The 27,868-nt window shown below is 38.1% G+C and overlaps 1 protein-coding gene across 5 annotated transcripts in view; it reads right to left on the minus strand.

Annotated features, from left to right (window-relative positions):
• MID1 (midline 1) overlaps positions 1–27,868 on the minus strand; it is a 150,329-nt gene that overhangs the window by 56,179 nt on the left and 66,282 nt on the right. For 4 of the 5 annotated variants that reach the window (XM_019283014.3, XM_019283016.3, XM_019283017.3 and 1 more), the window contains exon 3: positions 17,287–17,370. The exons of the other annotated variant lie outside the window; for it this stretch is intronic. In XM_019283014.3, the coding sequence (XP_019138559.1) occupies positions 17,287–17,370 (84 nt within the window). The remainder of the gene's footprint in view (positions 1–17,286; positions 17,371–27,868) is intronic. 5 annotated transcript variants of the gene reach the window in all.

Here is a 27,868-nt window from a genome sequence, read left to right on the forward strand (position 1 = left end):
TCCAGTATAAAGTGAAAAGAATGATTACTGTCCATTTAGCATGGTCTGACAATTATACAACATAAATATTCCTATAATCTTGGGATAAATCCAAGTAGATGAAATCACAGACATGTAATTGAAAAAGACAGTTAAGGATGATGTTTCATTTTGACTCTGCATGCCTATAAAATGATATGATCCAGGGACTGAAGTCTAAGTTGGAAAAATTAATGTTAAAAACTAGAGGAGGACAACTCAGGACTGATCACATTTTTTAAGCTGCTGTCTAGCTCATGATCATGTTGCTGCTGAAGTCATGATCATGTTGCAGCAACGATTGTGTGAGGCTTGTGCCCTGATTGAAGTGGGAGGTCAGACTAGATGATCATAATGGTCTCTTCTGGCCTTTAAATCTATCAGTCTATGAAAACCAAATGTGAACCTATGCCCTTTGCCAAATTAACAGTCTCACGCACAGCATTGCTTGTCTAAAATAGGAAGGTAGCACAAACAGATAGTCCTAAGCTACTATATGGGTTGGAAATGCTGTCAAAATAAATCAATGTAAACTTCTAAAGAAGAGAAATGCTGAGTGTGTGTTCCTGCCTTACGTCACAGCAGAGAAAACAATAGCATCCTCGAGATCATATTTTCAGAGACTTTTTCCATAAAAAGTGTCCATTCAAAAAGCCTCAAGATAAAACATACAGCTATCAGGTACAATGAGATTTTAAATTCCATTTGAAGTAAAGCAATTGTATTTTTCTTATTAAAAGCATTATTTTTCCTCCCACTGGCAAATATAAATACTCATTTGAACTTTCCACTCACTGCTTTGAGAACTGTTCCACTGAAACTGCAGCACATGCTAAGACACGCTATGGGATAGTATATGTAACAACAGTCCTGATCACCATTTATATCAAATCCACCATGACCAAAGACTTTCAGCAGGAAACATTGACTGCAGTTTGCATTTCCCTTGATCCTGGCGTAGAACTGACCAGTGTAAAGCATATTTTGAGACTATCTCCTGGTTCAAAGAAGAAAACAACTTTGCATAGTGGAAATTAAGTTTAGAGATTATATAGGTTTCTTGAGAACCACTGTCACCTTCCCCCCACCTCTTTACAAACAGTCAAAATGAAACAGTTTATACATTTTCAGTTTGGGTTGGTTGAAGTGTGTAACTTAAAGCCACACAGTCACACTGCTGTAATACACAGATGAGGAATAAAACATCACAAAGCAGAAGTGTGATCACATTCTAACTTATTCAAGCCAACAGGGAAACCAGAGTGATGTTGACATGGCAGATCAATCTTTAGTACTTGCAGGCTAGCTAGAGATCATAAATACACTCCCTGTCACTAACACAGTCCATGCAAACATATCTTCACTGAAATGTTTTCCTCCTAATTCAAAGGTATTATGCTTGCATGTGCTCCAGTTATATTTTCACCTCGTCATAGTGACATACCCCATGAACTAGTTGCCTGTTGCCTCCAGGACTTGTGTCTAACCTATTAAAATAGTTGCCAATCAAATCCAGAATAACTGCCAGAATATCAAGCATGGTTTTGAGCCAGGTTTGGGGTATATGTGAGCTTAATGCTTCCTTTGGTGTTCTTTATTTAAATGGACATGCCAGGTGCACATGGAAAAACTTAAGCTCGTTTTTATTCTATGTACTTGTCCTGAAACAGATTACTACTCTTCTATAATATTCACGTGCTCAACCCTGTATTTCTCCAGCCAGGGAATGGTAACATTTTAATAGGAATGACTGACCTCAAGTCTCAAATGTGCAGAGCTTGACAACTGCACTTCACATTCCTATGTGTAAAGAAATAACAGCTATGATGTTGATAGACTCCTGGGGATGAAGATTTTTACCTCAAGTGATTATAGTATATCACAAGGAAAGACCCATGAGATATTGCACTGTTAATTAATTGTCCAGGAGTATTTTTATTTAAAGTGCAATGAAAATATCTGCATGGGAAGCCATTATGACTCCAGTGATGTTAACTAAGTTGAGTCTATTTCCATATTTCTTAGGAATGTCACTTGATTTTTTATTAATCTCTATTTAACATGGGACATTGTGGAAACTAAAGGAAATCCAAGCACTTCGAATTCTTGACCACATAAAATCTTTATTAACTGAGAAAGCAATATTCCAGGGAGAACCTTCAATTACACTCTTGTGTCTCTGCAAAGTCGTGCCCTCAAATATACCAGGGGTTCTTGCCATTTGTAAGTACAGTTCTGCCCTTTTATTTAACTACATTAATCTGTCTTGTGAGTTGCTCTTCAACCTTCCTTCACTGCTTCTTCTCCTGTGGAGAAACAGAAATTTCATACCTGGGGCCTCTGAGAAAAAAGAACAGGACAAGATGTATATATATGTAGCACACTATAGCAAAAGTTTTCCATTGATGTGTACTATCAGGTCTGGAAAAGAAACAATACATATACTTAAAAACTATTTGCCCATAGCAGGGACCATTTTTGCCAAAAACACAGGTCAATGAAACTTGCACTGCATACTTATTTTCATAGTTATTTTGTTATTGTATGTATTGTATTTTGTATTGTGTATAAAAATGAAGTGAAAATAGCATTTTCTCTTAAACAGAGACAGTCAAACTTGTTACAACAATTTTGTTCCAGTTTAGACAGTGACAAAACTGACTATATAGGACAATCTGGTTTGGTTTTTTTTTTTTTTTCAATTAAGCTATTAGAAGATATCCAAATGTTAACTTGGCTGGGATCTGGGGGTTGTTTCAGTCTTATTTTTAATGAGTCATTAATCAAAGAAGGACCAGAATAATAATCAGGAATCAAGGATCAAGAAGGAATAGATTTAACATCTGACCAAATTAAAAACTAAAATGCAATTTGGACTGATATGTGAGTTAATAAACATTTGCAAAAGTGTAAAAATATATTTGAGGCCACAATATATTTGATGGTTTTTTTCCTGCCTCAATGCAGGAGTCAAACCGGAAGCTGAAGTGTTAAAAGAGCACAACAAATACCAGACACCCTGAATTTAAAGCATGTCATTAAAGACTTATTGTGGTGAGCTAGGGGGCTTATAAGCTCATTCTTTTCCCCATGGGCTAATCCAGTGCAATGAAGGGGGTTAAGGACAACTTGAACTATTGCACAGCTGTCCTGCAGCACCCTAGCTAAATCTACTTCCAACCTCCCAGGACATGGAATGTACTTAAAACCAGGAGTTTAACATGAGCTCCTGCCCATGAGATGCATAATGTAATCCTGTGCAAACAAGATCTGGGAAGTTTTCATTCCAAAACCTGAAATTCTAAGTTTTTCCCATAACTAATGACAGATATCTATACGAAAACAAAGTGAAAATATTATCTAAAGAACCACAATTTACGCAGTGTTATTAAAGTCCTGGTTTCTACAGATGTCTGCCTAAACATTTGTGAAAGTTGTACTTATTTAAGAGGCTTTATTGTGGAAAGAAAATCTGGGTTTAATCAGTCAATACATATTACTGCCTTTTGCATTTGAAAAACGCCGTCTTATCTAAGCGGGTATGTGTAAAAACAATTCAGTATTATGCAAAGCTGGCAGGCTGGAAAGGACAGCTAGATAGGTAAGGAATGGCAAAGGTCAATGTGGTGATTTGGTCTGCATTAGGAAGCAGTGGTGGAGTTGTCACAAGCCTAATTCAGCTCTTTCTGCCGGCCTGACACTTGTGGCAGCTGCCCCCTTCTGCATTTCTGTTTCTCAGTATGGCAAACAGCACATTGAAAGATATCTATTGACTGCCCTCCTGAGGATATTAATTGTCCATCCAGAGAATGAAGCCATGAGTCGATCTCCTGTCATGGCTAGAAGGTCTGGCACACCCAGGACTCACATTGGCTTTGTCTTATTCAAGAAACAGAAGTGACTTTCTGTGCAGTTCTGCTAACAGGGAGGAAACAGGTGCATCTGTGAGCACAACATATTCCCAGCTGTTGCCCTAATGGCACATTAGGAGCCATACAGGCACCATTGGTAAGCCCAAGGGAAGCCAGGGAAATGCGCTTCTTTAGGAAAATGCCTATCCCACTGTCCAATGTCATGGTGCGTGAGGAAAGTGTCACCAAACTAGCTAAACAGAAACCCCAACTCTGACATTGGGTGAATTATACTAAACCAAGCACCACTTACAATTGTGTTCTTTGGGGGTTTGTTTTTTATGTTTGTGAACCCTATGAAATTTTGCCAAGAATTACACCATGAGTTAATTATAGCACTCTGGAGCACTCTGTTTTCTTGTCACTGAAGTCATTGATGGCTCTGCCTTTTCCTTGCAGTGAATATACCATGGATCATACCTTGCGGCTTACATACCATAAAAAAGTTGCCATCTGTTGAATTTGGTGTTCATTCTGTCACATGTTCACTGCCTTGCTGCCCATGGTTAGAGCTTGCTCTAGACAGAAGTGTAAGTCTCTCTGTGTTTTCTTCTCCTCATTTGCTCTATTTCCTATTCAGCAAACTAAAACCATCTACTAGATTGAGTAAATGCCCTGAAAGAAGTTTGGTGTGGGGAACTTGAGTTCCCCACAGTTTTCAAGTTTAGATATAAGTTTAACTTTTTGAATAGAAGGCTTAAAAATTCATCTAAAATACTTGTTAACCTGACCTGATAATATAATTTTTCAGTATTTTTCTATACAAATCTTTTGACCAAGCGCCAGATCTCACATATAGGAGTTACTAAAATAATCATCTTTGGCTCAGATTTCAGGTACAGAGCTGTTATTATATTTAAATCTTTGACTTTATAAGTTGCTACGGACAAAACCCGATAACAACATTAAATAATCTTAGTATCATTACATTCTTAGGGACTTATTAAGAGAATGTGATGGTGGTGAGCTGAGCTTAAACTAAACAGTGAGTATAAATTGCAAGGTACAGATGAGGACTTGGAAACAGATTTTGTTTCATATTTCTGTCATAGTCGGGTGAAGTTTCTGTTCTGACCGGCCTAGTCCTTATTGCCAATACTTCATCAGAGATCGACTCAAGATTCAAATTCCCTAACCACCACCACCACCACCACCAAAATAACCAACCCACCTCAAACCTAAAAAACACAAAACCAAAACCAAACCAGCAACAAACCCCCCACAAGTTTAGCTGGAAACTTAAAGTTCTGAGTATACTTTAAATACTGTTGGACTAGAAAAATAACCAATCCAGCATTAATTTTTCCCTTGCATTTTGCAACTGATAAATGAAAGAACAGCATGCCAATAAAATACTCAGCAGGCAGAAATATCATCCTCTCTCATTTAATATACATCAATAAAGGCTTTTCCTTCCCTTACCTCAGCAGTGCATCCAACTCCATTGCCAGGTATCATGATCTCCCTCACTACTCCTACTTCCAAAACATGCTCATATTTTGCTCCTTTTTACCTGGTCATGGGTGTAACTCCTTCCCCTGATAAGATACTATTTTTCACTCCCTATTGGAGTGCACTTTCACAAAGAAATGAAATAATCAATTCAGTGTTAATCCAACTCTCATTTGAGAGGCCAATATTTCAGGGACACATTATTTTTCAACAGACCTCAAAAATGTATATGCAATGATTAAAAAACTCAACCAGCCAGAAGCAAACATTCCATGTGGAAGCCACAGCAGACTTGCATGTTCACTTACCTCAGCAGTGCAGATGAGGTTTACTTTACTAATATGAACTAATCAATTTGTATCAGCTAATGAGTTGTTTCTGACAGTATGAACAATTGCATGAGGATACTTCAAAGTAGTGAGTTTTAGCTCAAGAAGGCATGTTTGCAAGTAGTTTTGTAGTTTATTTTTACTCTGCTCCTATAATCACTTGCAGCATGCCAGACCACAAATGTAACTCAAGGCAGTTCTACTTCGTTGATACTTGAGATCCCATGACTAAGTATCAAACATTATTTTCTATTTTTTATTTCTGATTACACACAGTTTGAAAAGTAGAACTGGAAAAAAACTTCTGCCTATTAAGAATCAGTGGATTGTGATAAAATGTTCCTTATATCACCACAGAAGTCTGGTGCCACAAGACATTTAAAAATACATTAAAAGATGACTCTTCTGCTGTAGTTTCCAAGGTGATAGATCATATCACATGAAATCAAAGGATGATTTTAGGGAAAAAAGTGCTAGTAGAAGCCCAGATATGTGCACTTGTAAGATTTGAAACTCACAAACAAGGTCTGTTTCAATTTCTAAAACATTATTTTGTACTATTCTGAGTTAGAACTTTGCTTTCTTGACATTTCAGATTTTCACCTGAAAGGCAAAACACAAAGGAAAGGCCTATGTGTTCTCTAAGAGAACTGGAACAATCAATAACAGCTCTGCATCTTCAAGAGTAAAAGACTTTAAACATTTTACGAATGAAATAGGATGAGATTCTTTGTTTATGACCTTAATATTAAGCATACAAATTTGCATTAGTAAATTTAGTAAATCTGTCATCAGAAAAGAGAGCATTTAATCCTTAAAAAATGAAAACAATTTATAAGTACATATATATACTATATTTCAATAAATGCTTAATTAAGAACATAATACTTATGAATAATAGAGAACAAAATGCCTGAATCCACAGTCCCTTTTCTATAAGAAGAGCAAGGTACAGGTATCGCCCAACCCTTCTTCAACACTTTCAAACATTCAGATAAATCATTATAATTTTAAAGGGCCATTTTCCGGGTACCCCTTCTTCCTCCAAAATGCCAAATGCAAAAATGATGGTCTCTAGAGGTGTGAGTGATGAACCTAGGACAGACCAACCCAGGTTGTGTGTATAGACTGGGGAATGGGAGGCTGGAGAGCAGAACCGTGAAAAGGGACGTGATGGCAAGCTGGACATGAGTCAGCAGTGCCCTGGCAGCCAGGAGGGCCAAGCATGTCCTGGGGGGCATCAGGCACAGCATTGCCAGCTGGGCAAGGGAGGGGATTGTCCTGCTCTGCTCTGCACTGGGGTGGCGTCACCTCGAGTGCTGGGGGCAGTTTTGGGTGCCACAATGTAAACAAACCCATCAAGCTATTAGAGGGTGTCCAAAGGAGGACCACGAGGATGGTGAAAAGCCTTGAAGGGAAGCCGTATTAGGAGAAGCTGAAGTCACTTGGTCTGTTCAGCCTGGAGAGGAGGAGACTGAGGGGAGACCTCATTGTGGTCATCAACATCCTCACGAGAGGAAGCAGAGTGGCGGGTACCAATGTCTTCACTCTCATGACCAGTGACAGCACTCGAGGAAGCAGCATGAAGCTGGGTCAGGGGAGGGTTAGTTTCGATGTCAGCAAAAGGTTTTTCACCCAGAAGGTGGTTGGGCCATGGAACAGGTTCCCCGGGGAAGTGGTCACAGCACCAAGTTTGACAGAGATCAAGAAGCATTTGGACAATGCTGTCAGGCACATGATGGGATTCTTGGGGTGTCCTGTGCAGGGCCAGTGTTGGACTCAATCTCATTTTGGGTCCCTTCCAACTCAGCATATTCTATGATTTTATGACCTTTGAATGATTTACAAAGAGTCTTAGAACGCTTCATCTTATCCTTTTCAGCATACCTAAACAAAGGATGCAAAACTGAGCTAGTCTTACATGGCCTGCTGATCATCTTTACATCAGGTGGGATAACAGGAGTAAAATGTAGAATCAGCCTGCCTGAACCCTCCCATATAGCTTTATTTCCTTTTCTGTAGCCATTGTAACCATAATATGACAGACATTCAGGTAATGAAAAATAAATGAACTTACATTTTGGTGAAAAGACTAGCAATTTAGAGAGAAGTGCAAATCAATTATTTCTGGAAAAAGAGAGGGAGATCTTAACATTTCATTTGACACATTTACACAATGTGACCAATTTATACAGACTTCCTCCAGACAAATGATTCATTTGATTTATGACAGCCTTTGAAGTTTTGCCTGCTATCAAGGCTACCAAACTTTTTCTGCTGATAACATGAGTCAATGCTGATTATATAAGTATGCTTTTCATGGCACTTTGGGAAGATATAAAAACTGTAAAGCGCATGGAAGTCTTAACTTGAGGCCTTCAATTAATTCAGTTTGATTTTGATCTCAAAGTTTTCTTTTGAGAAAAGATATGGATTTGATTTACTCAGTGCATTATTTCACATCTGTATTTTCTACATTCATTGTTTCTGAGAGATGAGTCTCTCAACTTTTTGAGAAACATGTTCACTTTAGCCATACAAAATACACAGAAATGCAGCTGCTGATACATGCTCTGTAATGTGAAAAGAATGAGTAATGCAATGTGCAAGGGGTGTAGAGAGAGAACAGGGTATTCTCTGGTGTTTCTGTGCATGGTCAACAATGGCCTTTTGAGGTCACACAATACTGATTGAGTGCTGAGCCTGATTTCATATACAACAACTTTTAAATTTCCTCCTTTTTTCATTGACTGAAGTAAGATCTCTTCTCCCTGGACAAGTGAAGGCTCAAGGGGCCTCATAACAGTAGCTGTATACTTAAAGGGCCCCTACAAACAGATGGTCTCTTCACAAGCAGCCACGTGGAGAAGACAAGGAGCAACAGGTACAAGTTGCAGTGGGAGACATTTCACTTCAATGTAATAAAGACATCTTTTATGGTGGGAACAATAATTTACTAAAATAGCCTCCCCGGGGACAAGGGAGAGTTCTCATCACTTTACATCTTCAAGATGCAATTAGACAGATAGTCTACATCATCATCTAGGCTCCCTTCTACATGAAAGGTTGAAACAGATCATCTTGCGAGGTGCCTCCCTCACAAAGTGTGGTGTTCTACATCTGATGGTTTATTAACCACTCTTATTAGTTAAAGAGTTGTATCTGTAAATGATTCATTCTTTTAAGTATGGCTCTGTGTGCATGTGTGTGCATGTGTGTACATATGGAGGTGTTTCAGCAAATACTCCAGTGAAATGAACCTACAGGTTAGCTTGGCTTCCCATTCTAGCTCGCTGAGCTCCACGGCTATATTTTGAGCTGATTTGCCCAGTGTGAAACTATTTCAATTATGCAACTGTTCCCTGATTTTGAACACTACAGTGTCATTAACTATTATTATACAAAACTGAGTTATGTACAGGAGAGGATAACTGACATCTCTCTAAATCATACTGGCCTGGTCCACTCTTTCCTGTATCTCCAGATGTTTGGAAAACAAAGCCTGGAAAGAAGTGCCCACCCTCAGGATGTTAGGCTCTCTCAGAGTGGGGGCTTTTGACTCCCTAGTTCTGTACATGAGCTGGTTCGCCCTGTGCATAAACATGCAAGTCTGTGAGATGGCCAAGAAAATAATTGTGCAAATAGCTGAGGAGGGGCCAGGAGAACCGTGCCCTACATTGCCTGTGTAACTATGACAAGAGAGGCTTGACTCTAAATTGCTGTTACACTCTAATAGGAAAAACAAGCTGGTTTTGGTAAGCCTTTCACTTCGTTGTAACTGTTCATGCAGGAGATGGGATATACATTTTGGAAATTACATATTCTAGATAATTACTGAATACTGAAATGACTGTTCCATTAACTTCTATTTTTTTCATTTGTTTCTGCCAGAGTGGTTGCTATTGAACATATAAAACTAGCTTTTACCCATGATTTTTGTAATTAATAAGGAACTTATTTTACTTTATAACTCAGTATCTCTGTTTTCTTTTTTTCGTAATAATGTATTTGTTCCTGAAGTTAACAGTGATGCAAATCTTCCAAAGTCTTTGTTTCCATAGTAACCACCTTACTTCAACTGAAAGACCCAAATCACATGCCAAACACAAGGCCCTAAAATGCTTTAAATTACTCATTTAACTAATTAAAAAAAAACCTGATAAAACAAATTTTCTTAATAGAGATAAAAGAGTAATAATGCCTACTTTGTACTTTCCCTATATGAATTTCAATTACTTTTACAAGAGGAAAACATCCTGATCCTTATTTTATAGATTATTCAATTTCCCTAAGATCAAATGCCTTTAATCAAATATGCACTTAAGGCTGTGCTATTTTTCCTACTGAGTCAAAGAGCTTTAAATGAGAATCATCAGAAGCCAGTAAAGTTAAGAAGATCCCTCCCATTATGGATACTATATGCTGGTAAAATTTTTATTCAGGCAAGTAATCTGGCTGCTCAAAATAATGGTTATTACTTGTTTGTTAGAGTGGTATCAGCTATTTCTCAAACAACATGTACATGGTTACTGAAGACAGTAAAAGCAAAGATGCCTAGGTTTGACATAACAGAGGTGTGTTGCCCTTGCCCCAGTCCATTGACATGTGGTCAAATGAAAACTTACTGGATGAACATTACCAATTCAGATTTCTAAACTAACCCCTTGGAAACATATTACCAAAAAAAAAAAAAAAAAATACTGCCTTGCTGCTGAATATAAATTTGAAACTGCGTGTCTGAAGAAAGATTTCAATAGTTCTTGATGTAGTTTGTCCAGACCTTTAAGGTTGTCCCCTCTCATTATTAAATATGTGCTGTGGTATGTCTTCACTGTATGACACTAGCTGCTGGGTGCTTTTCAAAGTAAATAGAAATATGGTATGTTTCATCTTGCAGAGTTCCCTAAAGGTAACCTCAGAAATGTCTTAGGTACAAATGAAATTTGTACATCAAAAATGTTTTTGAGACTCAGGGTCAAACAACTAGCATGAAATCAAATATGAATGAAAGAAAGAAAAGGGAAATGAAAGAAAAGGGAATCAGTAGAAGCAATGGATTTCACAACTTGGTGATTTTCTCTAAGGAAACACCATATTTTAACAAAACAGCTGTTAACCTTGACAGCTGCAGAAGGCCCCACGGATCCTGTGGACAAGGAGCTGGCCATGTGCTCTCACAGCAAAGGTGGCTGTTGTTGCCTTGAAGGTTTAAATGATGAAGATGTTGCACAAAGGGGCTGTGAGGTTCTATTCTTGAAGACAGTCAAAACAGTTAGTCACTAGGCAACCTGTCTGCATTGTGAAAGGTGCTGCTGACTAGAAAACTTCCAGAGGTCTCTTCCAAACTCAATTATTCTCTAACTCTCTAATTGAGACACTTGTTTTTATAAATCATAAATGTTACTGAAATTCTGAAAATCTATAGATAATTAGTTGAGCCATAAATAATTTTTATATAAAGAACTTAATGAAATATATTTTTAGAAGCTAAGTTTATCATATATTACTAATATATGATCATCATTATACTAGATAAGTGACAATGTTTTATACATTTGACTGCACTATTCAAAATATGTTGTAAACCATGAGAGCATAATATGGATATATAGATTTTTCCATTAACTTAATTTAATCTATTCTTTGAATTTTTATCTTCTGCAGGATATCAAGCTCCAGTGAATAAAATTATTTTTGGGTAGTTACAGTTACAGAAACAGCACACTTTTTCTGCTCTGCCTGGAATCTTTAACAAAGAATAAGACTGTAATTTATAAAGGGATGTTTTCTGTTTTCAGTGCACTTATGGGAGATAAAAAAACAGAACAGGAATTGCAAGGCATCTTCAGCCTTACCTATTTCATGTACTCGACTGAATAGAGAAATCTGATTTATTTTCCTCCATTCAGAGTTGGTTGAGGACTTCAACCATGGGTAGAAAAACTGCCACTCTTTTTTCAGGACTTAGTCTGCCAGCACATGGCATCAGACAGTTGTGGTTCAGTGCTCCTGCGCTGAGCTAACAAGGATGAAGGTTTCAAAGAGCTTTAAATTAAAAGCACATTAATGGAGGGACAGACTCAGACCTGCTTTTAACTGCCTTTAACATTTACTTGCTTGATATGAAAGCTGTAGGGCAGAAGGAAGATAAAGCCTTAAAATGTGTGTGGATTACTCTACATAGGAGTACAAAAGCAATTGACTGAATTTAGTCCTTTACAGTGTTAGAAAACTGTAAAGAGAGAACCACCTACATGAATTACAATGCTTATATAAAACTTATGCCTACTTCTCAGTTTTCCCTGAACAGCCTGGCTGCCCTGGTTTTCTCTGCCCCATTAAATTGTGCGCTTTTTTTTCACAGTCAAAAATGTTACTTAACTGAAGTGAAATCCTTAAATCTTTTAAGGGTATACAGTATGGGTCTCTTAATTAGGACATCCTGTAGAAACACAATTTAAAAAAAAACTGGAGAAAGGGGAAAGAAATACTACATCATACTTTGTACTGAAATAATGCCCCAATTAAATAAAAATGTAAGCTAAAATTTGCATGCTCTCCATTTTTCCCTAGAGGTCTTGCATAAGGCTAAATGCATTTTCAGTTTAGTCCCCCAGATTTAAAAAAAATTGTGTGCTATTGTGCATCAGAGCTGTAATTAGTCATTTTGATAATAACAATGGATTTTTTAATTTCACACCAGGCTGATCATTACTTGAAACCATTTATTTCAGTTCAGCACTTCCCCTGTTAATTGGAATGTTTTGCTAGTGGTGTGTTCCCATTAAGATACAGTCTTGTCATTATGGCCATTAGGTTTGACCTCTTCTCTTGAACTGAACCCAGGAAACAGCAGTCTGGAATCCATACATATAGACAGCTGGATTCAGATACACTAACAGCTATCCTCTTGTTCCTCTGTGAGCTATAGGTGAAATAAAGGAATTAGTATGCAAAATGTTGCAGTCTCTCTTGCATGAGGTCAGATTCTGCAATTACTGTGGTCATACCTGGCCTTAGAAAGTGGAGAATTTATAATGTCTGCCTGCAGCAAGGTTTTAAAAGTAGAAGTTTTGCTATAAACAAAAGGGCTAAATCCAGCCATTAGTTGAATGTTAAGAATCGGATGATTTTGAGAGATGTAACTCAGTGCATAATTTATCCTCAGCTATTTAGAACATACTTCAGACTTTTTAAAGCTGTTACTCATATCAGCAGGGATTGTAGTTTCATCTGTGATTATGCGTATTTGACATTTACCATTATTAGATCCTTATTTCACATACTGCAATGTGAAATTTGAGTTATATCAGATTAAATTTTCGAGTTGCAGTATTTCCTTGGCCTGATTTTATTTAATTTTTATTTTTGTAAAAATGTCAGATAAAACCACCAGCTAATTTCACAAAACAAGTTATAGAAAATGTGCTGCCATCAATGATAAAGTCTTGCTCTGCTGCTTCAGTGCTTTGAAAGCTGGACTTAAATTTAGCAGGAGATATTTTTGTGCCAGGTATTTGCCTTTTTGCCTTTAGTCTTTCCAAATTTAGATGAGGTCTGAAAAAACTGTACATCACAGTTTTGCAACTAAGAACTCTGAAGACTGTCAACACTAGGTGAGCTCCAGACTCCCAGCTGACCAGACGGGATGTGTACTATAATGGTACAGGTCAGGGCTACTCAAACTCCACTAAAATATCCTTGTAATGACTTCTCCCACCTGATGACCTAAGTCAGGGTCATATTCCAGATCTAAAAGCAGAGAGAGTTTGTCTCACCTGTGCCCCTAGTTCCGCTCCCTTGGGAGCACACTTGTTAATGCAGAGAAGTTCAACTGAAAATCGAAATTATACAAGCACCATAAGTTAGAGACAGAGAAAGGAATATGACAAATACATGGAACTAGGTAGGTTAGCAATAGATAAAAAATGCTTCTGGCGAGGCTAGATTGGAAGGAGGTGCTGGGAAGAAATGGGGATGGATAACTAGAAAAGTGAGCAGACAGTCGCTATGAAAAAGGGTGTTGAGACTGGAAGCCTCTCTGGAAGTACAACCAGAAAAGAGCCTCAACTGAGAGGGCAAAATAGTAATGTAGATACTGGAAATGATAACCTCAGGAATGAAAAAGGGGAAGAGATGGTGGAAAGATAAGGTGATTGGAAGAAGAAACAGCAGAAAAAGGACCAAGAAAAAGTCAGCAGAGTGGGATGAGAATATACAAATGGGAATTACTGTGTTGGGTAAGCAGCTGGGAAAATAAAGCCTTGCAGGGTAGAACCACTAGGACAAGAGACCAGGGAGGGCAGAGCCCTGAGTAGAACAGTGGTCTGTGGGATGGCAGGGGCTTACCGAATATAGCTGAGCATCCATGGAAGTCGGAGCAGTCTGGGAACCAAAGGAAAAGGTTCAGAATAAATACAGATGTAGAAGCAGGGAAATACTAATCTCAGGACATGGATGCTGAGCCTGTACAACTGGAAAAGGATTTGAGCAGACAAGGAGACTGAGACTGGGTGTCAGCAAAGAGGAAGATCAAGTCTAGGGAAGGGAGATGGGAGTCAGAAATTAGACTCCATCAGAGGAAAAGGCCTCTAGGTGAATAATTTTGCAGGACTTTGTGTGGTTTTATTTAACAGGGAAAAAAGTCAGCACCAGATATCTTTCTAATAAATCTCAAATGATCCCTATGATATCAGCTATATTTTCCCATTTAGTATAACATTTCCATCTGCCAGCAGATGTGTAATCATATATTACAACAGAATCACATAAATGAGACCAACAGAGACAACAGGTCTCTCACCAGAGAGTCTGGTTTTATTATCCCTCACAAATCTTTTTTGTGACCTTGGGAACACTTCTTACATGCAAAATGTGAGAAGTAAAAACCAGAAATGGTCCAATGGTAGTCTTTGGAAATGCTGCTCTTTTGTAGGCACTTAAAAAGGCAAAAATCAAAGGATCCTTTACTCTTCTAAAATACCAACTTGTGATTTCTATGAGTTTTTCCATTGATTTGATTTAGGTAGGATTTCACCCCTTCATTGTTTGTAAAGGAAACTGAAATAAAGCACTTGTTCTCCCAATCCAGCTTTTAATTAACAAAAGACTTCAATGTTAATGTGATTATTTGGGTTTTCATTCCATACCTCAGTGTAAGGATCAAGAATTTGGTCTCTTTAATAGGTTTTTTTTTTTCTTTTCTGACATTACCAATCAAAGAAGAAGTTAAAGTGGTTTCATTTCCCACAATACAATCATTTAACAAAATGTGTTTTCTCACTTTCATGGTTTAACCCCAGCTGTCAGCTAAGTACCAGCAGCCAGGTGGGCCAGGACCTCAAGAATCATGTGGCTCAAACGTCCTTGGCAAAAGCACCGTCTAGACAAGATGGTCCAGCACCCTGACCTGCAGAATCTTAAAACCGTCCAACACTGGGGAGTCCAACACCACTACCCTGGGCAGATTATTCCAATCACTGATTGTGAAAAATTTTCCTTTCATGTCTAATCAGAATCTCCCCAGTAGTAACTTGGACCCATTACCTCTCATTTTTCCATGGGACTCCTCGTAAAAAGAAGTCTCTATCCTCTTTGTAAACAACTTTTAAATGCTGAAACATGATGATAAGGTCTCCACTAAGCCTTCTTTTCAGAAGGCTAAACAAACCCACTTAGCTGGAGTGAAATCCTTAATTCATTTGAGGATATAGAGTATGGGTCTCCTAATTAGTACATCTCAATTTGAAAAAAAACTGGAGAAAGAGTAAAGAAAGTCCTTGTTTTAGGCTAAGCACTACTTAGCAACAACAAGTCATCAACATGTTCTCAACATTATTCTCACACTAAATCCAAAATTTAGCACTGTCCCAGTCTGACTCTGCCAGCTGGCTTTAGAGATATTTTTGTATTTAACACTTGTCATATGTAAAAGGTGAAATGTTCTCCTCCAATACTTGTATTCAGTGCTAGCCGTTTCTCTTACCCTGCTAGATATTGCTGTTTGTTCAAGGAATAAGTCACTGTCTGGAATAAAAACTGTTTTTGAAAATAAAATTCATATGCCTGACTTAACCTGCACAGAGAAATCCCAGCAAATCCCAATTCCCTTGTGAAAAAAATACTTAAGCATAACAAGATTTACCACTTCTTGAAAAGATTCTGGAAATGGCATAGTGCAAAATCAGCATGCTTTTAAAAGCAACAGGTTTACTCTGTTAGTTTCTTATTAGTCTTAAGGAAGAAACATTCCTGACTTTTAACATCCAGAAAAGAAAAAAATGAAGAAATCACGATGAGAGCTGCACTATTTTGAGCACAGGCTGGCATAAGAAAAACCCCTACAGAGCAAGTTTTTCACATAAGTTTTTCTTGATTTTTATTCCCAGGAGTGATGTTTATTCTATGGCCTTTGCCACTTCACATCACTGAATATTTCAGTTCTTTCATCTATAAAAGAAAAGAAAAAGTAACATTGGCCTAACTCTCTTTCATGACACAATGGAAAACTGGCCTCAGGCAGTACCCAGAGGCCTTCCACAGCCACCCTTCACGCACTGGTACTTGCGGGTTTTCATGGGGTGGGAACAGGCACTACAAATGTCCTGACAGACTTCACATGTTAATTCTCCCCATTGACTGAGACTGGTTACAAGTGTTACAACAACACTGAACATGAGGAGTCCTGTAGTCTCTAGTATGATACTGTCACTTACTGTCTGCGATGACAAGGCCAGTTTAAGAAATACGGGTTTGCCCTCCCCACTACTCTAATCCTGCAGCACTCTGTGCAGCTACGCTGTCAGCCAGGTGTGGGTTAAACCTCTGGAACAAAGCAGGGAATAATAATTATCCTTTAAAAGCATGTATAAAAACCCTTTTTGCAGCATCTCCACAGACAGTTGTAGCAGAAAAACTGAGGAGCTGATGAGCTGTGACAGGGCGGGAAGAGCGAGCTGCTGAAGGGTCAGAAATTGCCAGGCGGTCTTCATGCCAAGGGCAGCATCTTGTGGATTCACTGAAAAGTAATCTTGACTCACTAAGTCCCTTTAGCACTTTAAAATACACTTACATAGATCACTATTTTCACTGATGTTGTGATATTAAAAGGAGAGAGAAATTTACTAACAAAAAATGAAAAGTCAGCATCTGATACTACATGTGATGCTAAAAAAGAAAGGGAGGGAATAGAGCAGCTGTACAACTGCTGCCAGTTTTCAGGAAATCTCATGCCGAGATGTGTGATCATCTCTTTGGTCAAACATTATTCAATTTGCAAAACAGCCAGTCGATTCCAGATGCAAATTAATGTTACTTATTCATTAGATCTGATAATTTAATGACACTCTATTTACGTATTTTGAACTGACATGACGACTTCTGCCATGAATGCCTGTCTTCCCTTCTATTTTAAAGTTATGTATGTGGCCAAAAGGTTTGCTCTACTTCAAATTACAAAACCAATGCTCTCATTTACTGGCACCTCTTATTTCACATGACCACTGGGAATGTATTCATTATGGAATGAGTATAAATTTCTGTTCAGGAAACTGAATTATTAATGCAGGTTTCCTTACCTGGCCTGCCATGGCACTACAGAGTGATACTGCCACAGCTCCTGAATTCTCAGCAAGTTCTGGACTCCAGGGTGGGGTTATTTCCTTGGTGAGAAAGAAATGAATTGATACAGAGAGAGTTGATGGCATCCTCGTATCTTTTATTTACGGTAGATGCAATTTTAAAGAGAGGAATTAGATAGCAAAGTCAGTGTGTGGTATGTGAATCAGAGGCTGGTTCTCAAATTCCAGAAAAGACTGCCTCATATAAAAACCCAGAATGTTTTTCAAAGTAGAGGAAGGACTCTGTTTAAGCTCATATCTCCAGACAGAGAATAACTCTTAGCTTTATCTGCCTTACCTTTTTTATTTTTTCTTTTTTGGCAGCTAGTGACTTAATTTCAAACGTTATTAAAATAACTTAAGAACATGCCATTGTTGAAAGGATCATTATTGCTCTCACCCTTTCATCAGCACTACAGCATGTGGGGGCATATAGCCAAGTACATCAAAATATAAATCCTACTGAAAACAAATCCTTCTCCAAGGTGCGTGATCGTAACAGCCAGCACCAGTGAGGAGGTGGATAACAAGCTATCATGAAGCAAGTAGTGAAACAGAACTATCTCTCCTATTAATGAGGTTTCAAATTACCTGAAATTACTCACAAAACTTCTCTAAGTGACATTTTCCTCAGAAGTTTCTAGAGCCTACACTATTTTCTTTAGGCTTATGACTGTTGAAAGTCTTGCAACCCCTCTGAAAATTAAGCAACTTTTTCTTGGAGATGTAATGATTAGTTTTTCCAGATGCCGTGGATTTGAAGGATTTTCAAGGCATGGATTAAACAACCAAAAAACCCAAACAAAACAAAACCAAAAACTAAAACTCCATTGGAAAAAATAAAGGGTAAGTTAAATCTCAGGTAGTCACAAGTATTTTATTTGCATGGTATTATAGTTCATTTATTTTTCTGGATGAGCAAACTACAACTGTAGAATGGTGGGTATCCTCAGAACACCTGTGTCACAAAGTACTGGGTCATTCAGAAAAATTCAGAATCAGCAGCAATATTTTAAACAATTGCTCCCTGGAAAAAATGGGTCCAACTAACTGTGTAGAGTTGTACTGGTGAAAGAGGGAAGAGGAGGGAGTGAAAATGTAGGTTTTCTAGCATTCTAGAGGGAGATAGTATATTGTGGATAGTGAAGAAAAGCCTTGTTTCCAACAGGGTTTCATGTAAATTCATCCTTCTAACTTTCATTTGACTGCCTCCATGCAACTTTCTTCCACATCTACAATACTTGCAAACTGAATGTCTAACTTCAAAGAAACAGAGACAGAAGTTAGATAGGCCAAAGTCCTATGAATTTCATTAAAATTTCTTGCTGAATGGGGAGTGAGAGCTCTGTTACTGATCCTGTTGAGGAGGAAACCCATGGTGTGAATTGAGCTGACTCAGGGCCTGCTGAAGCATCCATGTACCCTGGACACATCCCCTGTGCTGCCCAGCTGCTTTCCCAGCTGTTAGCCTGTGCAAAGGAAGAGGTATTGAGGGAATCCATACATGTTCAAGAAAGTATAGCAAGGAAGGAAAACTGAACCCATGGAGCATGAGAAGAAACTGGGTTTACTCAGAGCTGTAATTGAGGCACAAGCTGCTCTGCTCATAGCTTTGTTGGTCCCGCTGTCCATACAGCTGAATTTGTAAAGCACTTGCCACTTTTCCAGAGACTCCAGCCTGGACTGGAGCTGGGTGATGAACACCAGGAAAGGAGCTAATTTCTGGCCACAGGAAAAATAAAAGCAAAGAATAAATTCTTGTCTAAATTCCTGAGCATCAACTGCTCTGAAGGCAGAAAGGGTGGTATTGACCCCAGCTGGAAAGTGCTACAGTAAATACTGGTTGTATCCCAAAAATACTGCAGGGTACGACTACAAACAATTGCCTAGCACACCAAAATACCTGTGATATTGTATGCTATACACTACTACCAGGCATACTACATTGCAATGCTGCAATATACTACTGCAGAAACACTAGGTGCAACAGGATAAATAAAAGCACAGTTTATGACCTGGAAAGGATTACAGACAAGTATTACAGTGAATGCAGCTTTGCATTCTTAGCACATTTTTTGTACTAGCACAGTTTCACACTCATATTTGCAATATTTGTGTGCCTGTCAATTTGGGAAAAGAGTCTAAATTAATGACAAAAGTCTGAATTGTCAAAACAATGCAGTTAGATCTATGAACTGGCACATTTCGTTTAAGCACTTTTAAAGGAGGTTCACAAGAACTGTTCTATCCTAGAGAGCTGTTCTTTAGCTAATTCATTTAGAAGTATAATGCCAAGCACTCAGTTAATTCATCAAACCTTGGTAGGGAGACTTTGCCATTTGGGATGATAGTGCCCCATTTTTACATTGCAGGTGGAAAAGAGAGCCTTTTTCTCACCTCCTGGAATGGTTCAGAGGACTTAGGCTGGAATTCATCAAACTGCATAAGCATATGCTCACTCTTAAATTCCTTTGTAATTATGAGGACTGTTACTCAACACCAGGAATCCAGATGAACTACACCACTCTACAACATGCCAAATCCAAACAAAAAGCATACAAAGTAAATAAATAGACAGGTAATCAATTAATATGGTAATTATCACAGATAAAAAAGGACAAAAAACTACATTTTGAGCCTGCTAAAACCTCTTTCCTTCCTCAGTGCATGAGACATTTATCTGTAAATAAAATGTCATTAGTGAATAACTGTGAAGTTAAAAGAAGTTTGTAGTAATTAAAAGCAGAGCTGAGCACTGAAATACTCTCTCCAGGGATACTTATTCAAATACTGCCTTGTTTAAATGTTAGAGACTTTAGGCTAAAACACAAATAGTGATAATTATCCATAGTCCACAGATGACTAATTGATTACTGATGAGTGATAGTTGGTTAAAATTAAACTAATTTATCAACTTTGTATATAAATATTACAGAGCATGCTTTTAAAACCGTAATTCATGATTAGAGAACTGTCCCAAATGTTTATAAGCCAAAAAACCATGAAACCAACATTTAGAATTTTTCCCTGAAGTTTTTAATTCTTACTATATTGTTATACAGTGGATCCAAAACTGAAATTAGTCATTAATTTTGAAATACCTGTGATAAATCAATTCATTTATAAGAAAATTGATACTGCATTTTTTCCTCTCTCTCCTGCTACAGAGTGGTGTCCCACATCAGAAGTCTGCTCTGCTAGATATTGTATCAATATAAGACAAAAATGCAGTTCTGGCCCAAAAGTAGCTAAACATTTCAAGCAAAGAGCCTAGCATTAAATGATCAAAAATTGATACCACCTTTTATTAGCATAATTTTTAAATTCCTTGACATATGACATTCTGAAAAAGCAAAAATTCAGACTTCACTACTTTGGAAGTGCTGTCTTTGAGCCTGAAGTGACCTTGCCCTGAAACAGATCATTGTTCTAGGTAAGAGGATTAAATATGAGAAATGGATATTTGGAAAATGGCAGCACTGAGACAATGACAAGATCAAGGAAGATGCAGCAGCAAAGTATCACCAAGTAGGCTGTTCAAAGGAACCAGGGGAAGCTGAAATTCAGGGAACATCAAAACAGGAGGATACTAAAGTAAAATGGCTGAAACAATATCCGGGACACACAATTTTGACATTAGTTCTTTGGACAATGAGGAACAAAATGAGCCAAGGATTACATTCATGAGGAGTAGGAGCCTCTGTTGGGAATGATGTGTATAGACAAGCAAGAACTTGAGCATAAGAGCAGCTGTATGAGAAAAAGAAAGGTTAAAAATATGAGAAAATTCAACCTGTCTGAAAACACTGTTCTTTTGAATAACATACATATTTGTACACAGACATAGGTATACAAAAATATATCTACCTGCGCATGGGTGTATATACACAGACACACACACACAAACTTGTCAGTGTCAGGTCAAAAATATCTTGACAAAATGAAAAAACCTCTGTGGATGTCCCATTCTGTGGATGCCCCATCCCTGCAAGTGTTCAAGGCCAGGTTGGACGGGGATCTAATGGGAGGCATTCCTGCCCATGGTGGGGTCAGGGGGTTAGGTCCTTTCAAACTCAAGCCCCATGAATGCAGATTGTTCAACCCATGTGACTGCCTGATTTTCTGCAAATTGCAGCAATTTTAAATTTTGTTTCAAGCTGTGTTTGTTTCTCCCCAGCTCTTTTGCCTTCAGACCTTGTTCCTGACTGATCTCAACGGCAATAAGCTAAAGCCAAGCATGCTGATGAGAAGTACAGCCTGAGCATACAGAATGCTGAGATATGACTCTCAGAGAGAGATGTCAAGCCTCCCAAACGTCATTAAAGGTCATAGTGTCAAAAATTTTAAAAATTAGTTTCTTAGATGCACATTCTCTGAGGGGAAGTCTTAAACAGTGGTAGACAGATGGGGACAAGGAAACAGTTGTCATTGTTGAGGAAGGAAGCCTATGTGGTTTAAAGAACAAAAAAAAGTGTGGGAGCACAGGGATGCAAATGTGTATGAGGGAAACCACAGTTGGCTGAATGTATTCTAGAAAAAAAATGAATGAAGGTTGTAGAGCTTTATAAGAATGATGGTAGAAAGGTAGCTGAATTAACTGAACACACTGGTCAGAAGCTTCATGCAATAAGCAAATAGTAGACTTTAGCTTTTACATTTTCTATGGCCCCAAGATGAGTCTTTTAACACAGCTACATGTACAAGGAGCTATGCTTGCTTTCCTGAATTGCAGAGCAATTTTCTTATCAGGTATGGATATATTAGCGTGAGATATCCAAGTTCCAGCTGTGATTTCAATGCTTATAAATGGTTATAGATTGAGCACATAGTGTACAGAACATATACTTGAACTTTGACATCCCCTATTATTGATTTGAACAAGTTTCCTTCGATGTCAATTAAAAGTCCACCTGTAATAGGAGCATGCAGTTCCTATCATAGTATTTCACAAAATCGCCCCTTATATATATATTCACTTACAGAAACAGTTGTGAACTTCCAACATGGAGTTCTCCCTAATCTTTACTGAAGAATACAAAGGTTAATCTGGTTCCCCTTTTCTCTTTCTCTCAAGCAATTTCTGGCTTTCTGCAGAAATTTTATTAAAAATGGACCATACCTGGAGAAAAAAAATGTTACTAGCAACATACAAAAAAACCCCAGCAATAGAAAGTTCATATTCAAATTTCTAGTTGTCCCTGCTTCCAGTCCCATAGAGAATCCTATCAGCTTGATATCTATAGATGTCTATAATAACAGTACTGTAAAGATAGGTAGGCTTCACCTTTGGACTCTTCTTTGCAGCACAGATTGGAATGCATTAATTAGGAAAAAAGAAATCAACTGAAAAACCACAAGTTGTCTCTATTTGAAAGCTACACTGGAATGGAAATTGAATCTTTGTGACCTAATACTGTGTTTAAGTGACAGGAGATTCAGGTGCTGGTTCTGAAATGATGAAAAACTGCTGAAGTGAATTGCAATATTAAAAGTGGATCTGTGCCCAGGCATTAGACTATATTTCATTTAAAGTTTTTGGGGGTTGCTTTGTTTTTTGCAAGCTGAGAAATGGAATAATAGAAGGTAATTAATTGAATATTAAGAGTAAGAATGGCAGGAGAGTATCCAATTTTACTTCATTCAGTCTTAGCTTTGTTTTAAGAAGAGAAAAGTAATTAAATAATGAATTCCTCATATAAATAATAACTGTTTCCAATGCTTATCTCATGTTCTCTATGAAAATAGAAGAATGCAAAATTACTATCATTATCTCCTGATGTTTTTGGCTCTTGATCAAAGATAAACCTAATCTGCTCTGCCTGTGCCCTATACTGAGATTTTCTACATGAGTTTCACTGCAGCATTCATCACTTGTAAAGTTTCAGGTTGCTCGTTTTGTTCTAGTAAGGAATAACTCTCTGTCAAACTTATAAGATATTTCTATCTAAGAAAATTAAAAATGAAACATTTTTTCAGCTTTCCTGCTTGAAATAAACACTGAACCCTTTGGAATAAAATAGGTGATCCAAATCTGAAACCTACGTAAGAATTCAGAAAATTTTCTTCATTTACTTGTGGCAGCATTGTTTACTAGCTAGAATATGAGCACAATACTTGACAGAAGAAAACATCCTTGGGTTCCATCTCAAGATTTGGCAATGACCGTGGGTGAGACAAACACAATGCTTTCTGCTTTTGCTTTAAACGAAGGGTGCAGTCACAAAAACCGTGGGAGTAGATAGGGTTTTGAAGTGCTTCAAGGAGAGAGCACAGCAGAAGTAATGAAAGAACATTTGTGGTGGTTCTGCAGTGTCACGCTGCTTTCGCTTCACCCTGTGGTTTTCTTTCAAGTTCCAACAAAGATGTTTCATGTTGCTTAAGTTCTGCTAGCACCTTAATTCAAAAGTTTAGATAGAGAATCTAGCTTTAAAAGTTCAGAAAAAAGTCAAGAAATCATGGCTGTAGCTGTCATGATGTTCAAAGTAATTTTCACTCTCCAAAATTCTTCAAGAGTAATGCCAACCTAGTGGCTGAAAGAGTTGATTTTCAGGTACAATCCACTGAGCAATACAAAACCTGTATGATCTCTGTGTTCTCTGCTGCAAACTTTGATGGTGACTTACAGAAATACATAAAGTCACAACTAGAAGTAACAGGCTGCATCTCTGATTTTCAGGTCGTTTTTAAATTTGAGATGTGCTGCGCTCCTACTTTGCAAGGATGACTTACAAGACAACAGTGCTACCCATAGTACTTTAAAGGGAACCTGGTCCAGACAATTATTGACTCAATAATTTTTCATTTAAACTTAGGATACCAAGAAATTTAAACACCAAAAAACCAGACGCTTGTCTTTTTCATTTTTCACATGAATCTGTCCTCCTTAATGCAGCCCTATACTTAAAAGGGTATGTTCTTTTCTTCCTAACAAGTTTGGACAAACAAGTAAGTTCGTCATGTGGAAGAAAATATGCCAAACAGAAAGGCTTGCTTTCAGTTTGTTGTTTTTTGTACCGTGGTAAAAAGTGCTGGTTGGAGGCATTCCTGAAAAATACTATTGTTCAACAATTCTGTTTAGCACTTTGAAATGGCAGCCCTGGACTTTATCCCATTACTCCTCATAAGAGTGATCCTTACTCCTGCAAGTAGTACAGCTGGACAGAGAAACAAATCACTATTTACCATACATTTCCATTACATAGGGCTGATAAACTATATTGTTTTTAACTATTCATGCCTCTTCCTTCTTAAAAGCTTTGAGATAACATGTTCATTCTCTAAAAGTTCCATTCCAAATGGTACCACAAAATGAAGGATAATGTTTATTTGCACGCAGCATGCACTAAATTGCAGTGATCTCTTCCAGGTAGGAGTTGCATCACAGTTATCCCACCTTGTGGGATAGGGTCAGGTTATCCATAAGTGCTGAAGAAACAGCTTCCCATTATCCCTAGCCTAGGGCAGCAAACAGATAAATATCACAAATTATCCAGTGCATGTTTGAAAGAAGTTTATTTTTTGAATATATAACCTTTTTTTCATGATGTCTTGAATTAACTTTAATTCTGATAGTTTTCACACTGTACAAGTGCAGTATAAAATGACATGCGAATTAGTTGTGAATCTATCAAACCTATCAAAAAAATACTGCTATTAAACATCTATCTTTAAGGGTCTAAAAGCAGAGGTCTTCTACATCACATGAATGATGTACACAGGATCACACAGGGCTTTGGTTTGGAAAGAGCCTTGTTGCAGCCTCCCTGCCATGGGCAGGGACATCTTCCAATAGACCATGTTGCTCAAAGCCCTGTCCAACCTGGCCTTGAACGCTTCCAGAAATGCAGCATCCAGAATTTCTGTGGGCAACATCTTCCAGTTTCTCATCAACCTCATACAAAAGATTTTTTTTCCTAATATCTAAGCTAAACCTACTCTCAGTTTAAAGCCATTTCCCTTCGTCCTATCACCACACACCCTGGTAAAAAGTTCCTCTCCAGCTTTCCTGTTGGCTCCCTTTAGGTACTGGAAGGCTGATGCAAGGTCTACCCAGAGCCTTCTCTTCTCCAGGATGAACAGCCCCAGTTCTCTCACCCTGTCTGCAGAGTTGAGATGCTCCAGCCCTCTGACCATTTTTGTGATCCCCTCTAGACCCACTCCAGCTGCTCCTGGCTGGTACCAGTGTGAAACAACAGCAGCAGGTAATAGTCAGTGGGTTGTATGAGGGTTGGCAGTCCGTCAGTGATGCCTGTGACACAAGCCCCTCATAAGCAGCACCTGTCTCTTGAGCACATGGGTGCCTCCCTCCATACCTGGCAGAAGAGTCACTCACTGCTATCGCCAGTCCCCTTTTCTCTGCACAGGTTGTTACACAGGGAGCAGATGGAGCTGCCTTATTTAATTCCAGCAACAATCCTGATCTGACAGGTGTTTACTCTCCAGAGCAGTGAAGTGGTTCTGTGAGGGCACCTCAGCCTTCAGGGGAAGTCTCTTCCTCCTGCAGGTCCTTGTCTGTTCAAGCTTCCATTCTTCTGCATTACTGCTCCCCTCCGTCTGTGTGTGCTGGTAGTGGAGCTTTTGCCTGTTTGTCCATGGGCTGTGGGTCCCCTGCAGACTGTGCTTGGAACAAGTTCCCTAACTCCTTCTCAGTGTCCCTAACTCCTTCTCAGTGTCCCTAACTCCTTCTCAGTGTCCCTGACATTGTGCAGCCTTCATTTTTTGTAGCTCAGTCACCAACCTCTTAAGCACAGGATACAGACACTGCAATGTCCATTAAAAATTGATGATAAAAACTGGATGGTACTTTTTAAGAGGTTGCAGTCAGAGTAGAAAAATCCAGCATGGTATTAGTTCTGCTTCCCTAAACATAACCCACAGTATTTACAGTAAGATTTAATTTGGTGATTCTGGATAATAGTTTTTAAGTTAAGAAACATAATTTGAAAGTTTCTCATTGGATGTCATATCTATATTCCCTGAGCTCTTCAGTCAATTTCAGAGATGTAAACACATTTCATACCTAAAGGTACCTTACAGACTGAAATACGTCTGAGTTGAGCTAGATGTCTCCTGCTGTACTCTTAGGGCCAAAACAGCACAAGAAGTGTGGTACTCTCAGTGATTTAACTTTAGACTTGACCTACAGAGGCAGGTTTCTATGGTGTAATGTTAAGTCATTCACTATAGGCTCATTGAGTCCTGAGGTCTCTTGCAAACAAAGCTGTCAAATTGCAAAGGTGCTTTGTGAAATCACCTATTGTACATCAGACACCAAACTGAGACTCTGGTGTTCATCCTCTGCCAAGTTCTCAGACATGAACAGCTCATGTTTAACCTCACTAAAGACCCTTTTTTTTGACAGCAGAATGAGAGCTGCAACAGACTGCAGATTATCATTGAAAGTAAAAGGTTTACAAAACTTGTATTAGACATTAATGCTAGCCTGGGGGTCTTTAGCTCTTGGGTGACATGAAAAAAATACAGCAAATACACAAAACCATTTTACATAATGACAGTCCCATGTCTTGTAAGCAGTCATTCTGCTAAAGGGCAAGTTCCTGCTCCCATTTAAGTGAACAGCACAATTTCCATGAATAAGACTGGGGCCTTTACACAGCTTTTATTTACCTTTTCTTTTCTTACATATTTTCTCGTCTGATTTTCATTCTTTCCTCTCTTTCTCTCTTTTATATTTTTTACAAATTAACTGAGCAAAATAGAAGTCCTGAAATACTTTTAAATTACAGTAAAACAAGACCTTTCACTAATTAATTTGTATGTTTATAAGCAGCCCTTCATTTCAGACAAATAGCAAATTTTAATTCTCAGAGACACCAACAATAGGACCATGAAACCTGATGATTTCCAGATAAAACGTCAATAAAAAACTAATAGGCCCACCAAATATCTGCCTCAGAAGCATCTTATCATTATATCTTATTATATCTTATTATTAAGCATCTGTGTTAGAACCAGGAATTTCTGAAACATAGCAATTACTGTCTTTTCACATAAAGTTTGTAAGCAAAAAATGCATTAGGATACTCAAAAGAAATGTAATTATATACTGTAAAACTTAAAGTAGTTGAGTAGCTTTATCTTAACTCAGAAGGAAAGAATACTGTCTCAGAAGGGAAAAAAAAAGTTTTAAAGAGACATCAATTCCTGTTCTTTAAAGCAGACACTAACTATATTGTGTCTGTTATAACTCAGCGACCAGATACCATAAGTCATTCCAGAAATCCAAATTCCTACTGAAATAGTGTTACATGAATTGGAAGTATTAGCAGAAAGACAGGATGTATTTGCCAACTATTTTCAGCATAGCTTGGTAGGCTACTAGTTTATGCATGAAATAAAAAGAAGAATGAAATGGAGAAATAAAGAATGAAATGAAGATCAAACACACAATATCCTAGTGACAGAACTCCTTGCCCCACACACCAATATGCTTGCAGGGCATTTATATAAGCTTTAAATATTCACTAGAAGTATTTCCTCAACAGGGCCAGTTTTTCTAGTAAAGCAACAACACAGTGTT

The sequence above is a fragment of the Corvus cornix genome, chromosome 1 (assembly GCF_000738735.6).
Source record: "Corvus cornix cornix isolate S_Up_H32 chromosome 1, ASM73873v5, whole genome shotgun sequence".
In the NCBI taxonomy this organism is placed as follows: domain Eukaryota; kingdom Metazoa; phylum Chordata; class Aves; order Passeriformes; family Corvidae; genus Corvus; species Corvus cornix.